We start from the raw sequence: 8,910 nt of genomic DNA on the forward strand, positions 1-8,910 counted from the left end.
TGGATTAGCAAGCAAAGTCACTGAAATGGAGAGCTCATTTTGATTAGAAAAAAGTACTGTAGTTTGTTTTATGTATATATTTGTTGTAGGACTGAAATTAATGCTGTTGAATTTAATTCATTACACTGGTGAGTTTTGCAAGCATCATTTTCAATACAATTTAGGACATAATCATTTGTAGTGTCTTTATTTACGTGTGTGAAATCATTCTGGCCTGGGTGAATTCCTCAAAAGCAACCGGAAGTGGTGAGGGGGGGGGGGGGGAGGGGGGCATCAAGGTTTTGTTTTATTCTAAAGCAGATTTGATACGGGGGGGGGCAGACTTGGATCACAGGAGAGTCACATTAGAGTGGATTTGAGCACTTCTACTGGAACTGATGTCTTTGTTATATCCCCAACTAGGGAAGGGGAAGGAGTGGGAATAAGAAAGGAAGAGTGGGGGTCACCATTTGCAGGATTGTGAGGTACAGGACCACACAGAGGACACTCGGGGAGATCTGTTAGTACACAGTTAGCCTATATCACAGTTAGCCTGTATCGAAACGTTGAGGAAACAGCTTGACTTGAGTCACTTTTGATTTCAACCAGGTTCTATTACTTTAGCCCCACCAGACAACACATTTGTTGCGTTGGCAAGCAAGCAGGGGGTTGAATAGAAACATAATTGGTCTGTACCTCAGTTTCAGCATGTTTGTTATTGGGATACCTTTGTATGAGGAACAAACGTGTTTTAGAAGTAGCTAATTGGGCAATTTTGGGATATTACTAGCCATTTGTTAGGTCTTTGTTCAGCGTTTTCATATTATCATATTAGAAGTAATGTAATGTCAGCAACCCTCCAATCACTGGCTCACATTGGCTATTTTGCTTGAAGATCAACCTAACCCCGTATAACATTGTTGTTATGTGTGTGTGTGTGTGTGTGTGTGTGTGTGTGTGTGTGTGTGTGTATGTGTGTGTGTGTGAGTGTGTGTGTCTTGAGGGGTTAGGTAGAAAGCAAACCCTTTTAAGCTACAAATGAGTGCCTATATGTTCACTAAAATAGAATCACTTTCCATATAACGTTAGTCAGTAGAGGTACGACAAGGGAGGGAACTGGTTTCTGCTTGTGTGAACCCCACACAGCCTTCAAGCCATACATACTAAGGCCCAATCCCGATTCTCTTTTCTACCACTTCGGCTCGTTTTGGAGTCACTTGCTTTGGAGCCAAGGCCTCTGAACAGAGCCACAAGCCGTAGTGGTTCCCCTAAGAAATGGGACAACCCTTCACGACTGATACGTAATCCGCAGTATCGTAGAAAAGCATTGACGCTCGTGTTAGGGATTTGTATTAAATACTGTGTGTTCATTTAAATAATATGTGACTGGGATCAGTTGAAGTCTCACAGAGTCATGGAAGAGAGGTTCTGCTTTTGAGCGACGTGGGGGGAAGGGGCTCCTGACTGGGAGAGGGTGTTGTGGTTCAAACCGCCTGTAGATTGCTTATTTTTACCTATGTGCTAACAACCATTTTGTACCTGCTGTTATGATATTCTGTTTTCCTATACTCATTTTATACTATCATAACTAATGATTGATGATGGGTCTATTCTTCAATATTGTGTTTTGACTAGTTGGTCGAGTCCCAAGTCATGGGAATCTGTGGGCCTGGCAACAGTGATGTTTACACAAGCGATCCTGATAAGGACATAGAACTTACAGATCTGGTCATGGAAGGAATGTGTTTGAAGAGTAAATAACTGGCCAATTAGTGCTTTAGAACGTATGTAGAATACACCCAAAATAACTATCAAAATATCTGTGCATTCTAAAAACATAGCTGTGCGCATATGCTTACTGGTTCCTTAAAGAACATTGGAATGTGTGTGTGTCTGGCGTCGTGCTAGGCTGTTCAGGATACCGTTGCAGACAGAGTGTCCAAACACTCCCACCATGACAAACGACCGGGGGGTCAGAAGAAGAAGATAACACACTCGCACGGACACCGAAAGGAGTATTCCGATATAAAACAGACGTTTACCATAAAACCTACCAGAGAGGGACAGCCCATCCCAAAATGTTAAGAAAAAATAGATAAAGACTGTGGTCCCAGGCGAAGCGGGGCTCTTGTCCGGTGAAGCTTCGGCAGTGAACCAGCAATTCTGGTCTGCGGAGGTGAAGCTAGATAAGACCCCTTTCCATGGAATGAAATGCTATTGTATGCTGATATTATTGTTTGCCGATGTGCTCGAATAAATATTCTCTTAAAGAACAGTTCAGTAGTGGTGCCGAATATTTGATTGGATCATTTTATCTTAGAAGTTATATCAAGGACGTCTCGTTGAGATTAAACGGACTCGCTTGTAAGTGACGACTCAATTAAATCAATTCTGGAGAAGTTGATCACCTTACACTCGCGATTCATTCACAACTTGAATGAACTTGAACGCTATCAATCGATCAAATGACAGAATCTAACCTGTATGAAACCTGTGCTCCTATGCTGCCGGTCTGCACTGATATAGGACAACAGTGCAACAACTTCGCGGCTGAACTTTAGTTACATTTACGGCGTCATATGCCATCAAAGGGAAACATGGAAAAATGCATGATTTATTTTTATGACCTTACGAAATCCGATGTGACAGGAACGCTGGAGAAACAGCCGCTGTCCACTGCATTAGTTAACTACATGTCCTTGATGAGTCTCCCGCTCACTGCCCTCCATCAAAAATGGCACATCCATCGATAATATTACATAATAACAACTGCTCGGATTAGATTGCTGGTTGTTTTGGTATAATAACAACTATAGTGTCATATACCACCAAGGGGGGTAAATTCGCGCCTATCATGCTGTCAAACACCACAGGTAATAATTTATTTCTAAATAAACATGATTGTATATCTCTGAAATGTAAATCGTGCACCGATGTATTTCTATGGGGAAGGCTGTGCTTGACACTTCCATGGGACTGACGTCGGGGCAGCGGAACACGGTGACTGTCAGCCTGTGACAAACGCGCAGATATGAGTGCTCCGGTGTCCTGCTGGCTCCGGTGTCCTGCCCGCTGTCCCGAGCGCGCTGGACTGTGGAACTTTCTATGTTAAGCACCTCGGCATAACAGCGATTTTTTTGTTATGCTAGTTGTAAAGAAAAGGTCTATAATGCATTGAAATTACATTAAAATAAGATAATACGATGGTTATCATAATTGTTCAAGTCTTTAATTACAAGTAATTACAGAAAAAGTAAATGACATTTCAGGCTAGCTTCCGTATTTACGAGAGCGAAAATAACATTTCTGTAGATGATTCGCAATGCATGCCGGAATGGAGTCTCATGGCTCCGAATGGAACGTGGGTCCAGATTTTCTCCAAATGGAGCCACGGAAAGCCCTAGCCCTAGCCCTACCCCTCCATGTAAAATGAATTGGGACGCCACTACCCCTACACGTGAACGCGCAAAACGGAGCCGAAGGGGTGAAAACGGAGCCGGAGGGGTGAATTGGGATTCACCCCAAGTCTTTACCCAGGTGTGGAGCAGTAGGTTCAAAATATAAAAGCAAGTACATTTAAGAACTCGGCTTATTCATAAATATGACAGTGGTTGACATGTTTCGATACAAAACTTCAGCTAGGCATGCAAAACATTTTCAGGACCAACACAAATTGCAGAGCATCAGCGATCAATCCAGGCAGCTATAGGCTCGAAGTTTGGACAGTATGAATAATGTCATGGCCGTCTGACATCACCTGTAAGCTGAGGGGCTGGACCCATCTCCATGTAAACAAACAGTAAAACTAAGATGGGAACATGGCTGACCTGTTATTTTGCCCTTTTTCTTGTGTTTGAAAGAGTGGGGTCTATTTGGCTACTTGCCTAGCTATTAGCTAGCAGCTACCCTTGTCTGAAAAGTAGTGAATGCATGTCGCCAAAAAGGTCCAGTTCATACGGTAGATATAGAAATGCTGAGTGGATCACCTTGACAGTACCTACAGATGGAATCATCAGGTCTCTATTGTTCTTCAAGGTCAACTGGTGGTATCACCTTCTTCCCCAGCTTGTGTAGATGTCCTAGTTGACCAGGTTGGGTATTCCACGAAACTCGATTATAGCTAATTCAGGCTTGTTTTCATAATTCGTGATCATTTCAGATCGAGTTCCGTTCCCTGAATGTGGCTCAAATAATTCACTGTTTGGTTGTTATGCAACCAATCCTTCAGAACAAACATGGTAGCGGTTTTTACGGTCTTGTTTAACTTAGATGTGTGTCAAAAATGTCTCACAGGTGGAAACTAAATCCTGAACGACGGTTCCATCAAGTGTCTTTTTGGAAATATTAGGTTCCACCTTTTATGACATAATTTGATATTTTGATATTTTGATATTTTGATGGATGGATGGATGGATGGATGGATAAACAGGTGTAAAAAGATATGTATGCGTATCAGCTTGCATCAAAATAGCAGAGAGGTGTGTCTGGCACAGGGGTTAAGGCAGCCAGCCAGCAATCAGCTGTCGATCTGTTTTCTCGGTAGGGAAATTGGTGAGGAAGTCTAGGAAGGGTGGAAGCTCCCTGCAGATCAGGATCTTGATGATCTTCTCAAAGATCCAAAAGTTTAAATATTAATCCAGTGTTTGCTTTTGCAAAATATTTTTTGGGGATTTGTGTTTGGAGTGTTAAGACCACCTAGAGGCATATTCTTGACAAATAAATAGTTTAATAATTATAATTGTGACTTTAGCCCAGTGGCAATACTTGATTTTTGCACTTGACCTCAACCGCCACACTTGGACTGGGCTATGTGACAGAAGCTGATGAGGGAAAGAAAATGCAAATATCAATATGCACCGCATTAATACCAATATGAAGTAGACCTCTAGAGCCTCAATCGACAATAAACAAGTACTTTAAGTGTGAATGCAAGTACTGTATCCGTTGACACATACGTTTAAAGGAGTTATTTACCCCCAAAATAATTCTGGAGTCAAGTACGTTGTTACGATCAGATAGGGAACCCAGGCGCAGACACAGACCAGAGACAGATGTAGAAAAATAAAGTATATTTATTAACGGAGTTAGGCAGAGAATGGTCATAGGGCAAGCGGGGGGTCAGGCAGGGGGCGTACTCAGCAGGCAGGCAGGGGGTTAGGCAGGAGGGGTTGTCGGCAGGCAGGCAGGGGGTTAGGCAGGAGGGGTAGTCGGCAGGCAGGCAGGGGCTTAGGCAGGAGGGGTAGTCGGCAGGCAGGCAGGGGCTTAGGCAGGAGGGGTAGTCGGCAGGCAGGCAGGGGCTTAGGCAGGAGGGGTAGTCGGCAGGCAGGCAGGGGCTTAGGCAGGAGGAGTAGTCGTTAGGCAGGCAGGGGTCAGGCCGGTAGGGCAGGCAGGCAGGAGGGCAGGCAGGCAGGAGGGCAGGCAGGCAGGAGGGCAGGTAGAGCAGGCAGGTAGGGCAGGCAGGCAGGCAGGAGGGCAGGTAGGGCAGGCAGGAGGGCAGGAGGGCAGGTAGCAGGAGTCCGGTAGGGGTACTGGGGGTAAAGGCAAAACAGGGGTAAGTAGGAGGCAGGTACAGGCAGGGGAGTAATTAGTTAGGGGAGCTGGAAGCGTATCATACGGTAAACTGAAGCTACGATCTGGCAGTGAAGTGAAGGCTGGAACGGGTCTTTATGCAGGGCTAACAAAGTGGTAATTGTGAACAGCCGGACAAACGCACACCTGAAGCCACTCCTACCAATTAGAGGGAGAGAGAGAGAGAGAGGGAGAGAGGGAAAGAGAGAGAGAGGCACTGCCCACTACCTAGAGGTAGAGGGCGTGACAGTACCCCCCCCTCTACGAGCGCCACCTGGCGCAACTCTAGGGCGGTCTGGGTGCTCCTTGTGGAAGGAGGTGATGAGCGTAGGATCCAGGAACTGACCGCGAGGAATCCAGGTACGCTCCTCCGGGCCGTAACCCTCCCAATCCACCAGGTACTGGCAGACCCGACCCCGACGGCGCACGTCCAGGATACGCCGGACAGTGTGCGGGGTAGTGGTGGTCTAGTGGATAGTGAGTTGGACTTGTGATCGGAAGGTTGTGAGTTCAAATCCCGCCTGAAACCACACCACTACTAGTGTGCCCTTGGGTAAGGCACTTAGCCCTCAGTTACTCCAGGGGGAATGTCCCTGTAATTCGTAATTGTAAGTCGCTTTGGATAAAGGCATCTGCTAAATGGCAAAATTAATTAATTAAAATTACAGTGTAGGCTGGGTGGTTGTCGATGATCCTGGGTGGAGTTGGGACGGGAGGTGGGGGGGTCAGTGGGCTGGTGGTAACCGGTTTTATCTTGGAGACATGGAAGGTAGGATGAGGCAGAGGCGAGCAGCAGAGCGGGTGATAATTCTGCTGATGGGAAAGGGTCCGATGTATCTGTGGGCTAGCTTGCGAGACTCTACTTTGAGGGGTAGGTCTCGGGTGGAGAGCCAGACCTTCTGTCCAACCTGGTAGCGGGGAGCAGGGACACGATGGCGATCAGCCTGGCGCTTATACCTGGCCACAGAGTGGACCAGGGTAGTCCGAGCCTTCTTCCAGGTTTGGCAACAACGGCGAATAAAATGTTGGGCCGAGGGTACCCCGACCTCTTCCTCCTGGTCAGGAAAGAGAGGGGGTTGGTATCCGAGGGCGCACTGGAAGGGTGAGAGAAGCGTGGAGGAGTTGGGAAGGGAGTTGTGGGCGTACTCCACCCAGGGCAATTGTTGGCTCCAGGTAGTAGGATTGGAGGAGGACAGGCAGCGCAGGGCGGTCTCCAGGTCTTGGTTGGCCCGCTCCGACTGTCCATTGGACTGGGGGTGGAAGCCTGATGACAGGCTGAGGGTGGAACCAATGAGGGTACAGAAAGCCTTCCAAAATTGTGAGGTAAATTGTGGGCCCCGGTCCGATACGATGTCTGATGGTAGTCCGTGAATGCGGAAGACGTGAAGGACCATCAGCTGAGCCGTCTCTTTTGCAGAGGGCAAGTTAGGCAGCGGAATAAAATGAGCAGCCTTGGAAAAGCGATCTACCACCGTCAGGATGGTGGTATTTGCCTCGGACGGTGGTAGCCCGGTGACGAAATCCATTGAGATATGGGACCAGGGGCGACGGGGAACCGGCAGGGGCTGAAGGAGACCAGTGGGAGGCCGGTGCAGGTTCTTGTTTTGGGCGCAGACGGGGCAGGCCGAGACGAACTCCTGGGTATCCCCCCCCATCGTTGGCCACCAGAAGTGTTGCCGCAGGAAGGCCAGGGTGCGGTTTACCCCGGGTGGCAGGTCAGGCGATTACTGTGGCCCCACTGTAGGACCTGGGAGCAGGTTCTTATGGTCAGTCCATACAATGAAAGGGACGACCGCAGCCTCCAGCCAATGACGCCACTCTTCCAAAGCCAGTTTAACTGCCAACAACTCACGGTTGCCCACATCATAGTTCCTCTATGCGGGGGAAAAACGGCGAGAGAAGAAAGCACAGGGATGCAACTTGCAACCTAGAGGTAGAGGGCGTGACATACGTATTTAAGCTCATGAGTCAAGAGGTACTTGAATCCACACACTCTGGATCTGAGACATCATGAATGTAGCACGTTTTAGATTTTAATCTCATAGAGCATCCTGATACAGCTACATAACCAGAGACCCATCCCACCCTGGGTACGAACACTTTGCTCGGCTGCCCTCGAACAGGCGGTTCAGGACCATGTTCGCAAGGACAAACAGACTGAAGCTCAGCTTCTACCCCAGGGCCATTCAGGCCCTGAACACAGCAAAGACCTAGGTTCTGGGCCCTGGACAGTCTGGACGGATTGATGGCAGCTGCTGGACTGAAATCAGGTGTAGTGCTGAGGCACAAATGTGTACATTTCAAGCCTGCAAACTGCGACACTTTAAATGAATGTGCAATAACACTATGTGCAATATGACAACCCTAGGGTACATAAGGTTCAGAGAATAGGAAATGTTAGAATAGGTATAGCATAGCATAGAGTACAGCACAGTGTTTTATTTGTATAGTATAGTATAGTGGATAGTGTACATAGCCTTTATTTACAGTATGTAAACCAGCTCCTTTCCCTTCTTGTTTTTTTAGTTCTTTTCTTTCCTAGCACCAGGGGAGCCCCCCCTCCCAAATGTCGTTGTTTGGTACCTGTACTATATCAATGACAATAAAGACCATTCATTCATTCATTCATTCATAACACTAGAGGATAGCGTTAACCTGTCACCTGTTGTCAGATAATGATAATAACACTAGAGGATAGCGTTAACCTGTCACCTGTTGTCAGATGATGATAATGACACTAGAGGATAGCGTTAGCCTATCACCTGTTGTCAGATAATGATAATAGGACATAAGAATGTATCCCAATTTGGAAGGCTTCTGTTCTGACACTGTATAGAGTAGCAGACTGCATGTCGGTTAGGCTTTAATTAAGATTTTACCGTAGTTCCATGATGTAAAGTACAACTTAAAATTGCAACCAGACCAGGCAGGTAAGGACAATAATGAAAAACGTTGAAGTGAAGATAAATGACTTTGTTCTAACCAAAACCGTGTCAGTGCTTAGTTCATCCATACACTCACCATACATGTCTTTCTGCCTCTTAGAGAGAAAATGTGTTGCCAATTCGGTTGTTAAGTCTGACGTCAAACGTGACGTTTAGCAATTTCCGGGTCCAAACCAGAAATTCCCCGCACCAGAGTAGCAGTGTACTACAGCGGTAGATTTTTTTTTTGACTGGGATCTATTCATACAACAAGGGACGCAGCACTTTACGTTTTCCCCATATTGTCAGGGTCTTTGAGCCTCGGAAAAGCGCTATATAAATACAATTAATTATTATTATTACTGAGGCATTTCGAAGAGAGCGCCTCAGCCAACTTTGGACCCAGAAACACGTCACGACTTAACAACCGAATTGAGAT

The 8,910-nt window shown here is 46.6% G+C and overlaps 1 protein-coding gene across 1 annotated transcript in view; it reads left to right on the forward strand.

Moving 5' to 3' along the window:
- slc2a9l2 (solute carrier family 2 member 9, like 2) overlaps nucleotides 1–163 on the forward strand; it is a 301,840-nt gene extending 301,677 nt beyond the window's left edge. The window contains exon 13 of the mRNA XM_080528977.1: nucleotides 1–163. This exon is cut by the window's left edge and continues 215 nt beyond it. Coding sequence (XP_080385103.1) covers nucleotides 1–43 — 43 coding nt within the window. The 3' untranslated portion in view covers nucleotides 44–163.
- The last annotated feature ends 8,747 nt before the right edge of the window (nucleotides 164–8,910 follow it).

The sequence above is a fragment of the Nansenia antarctica genome (assembly GCF_963989245.1).
Source record: "Nansenia antarctica genome assembly, chromosome: 4".
Lineage (NCBI taxonomy): Eukaryota > Metazoa > Chordata > Actinopteri > Argentiniformes > Microstomatidae > Nansenia > Nansenia antarctica.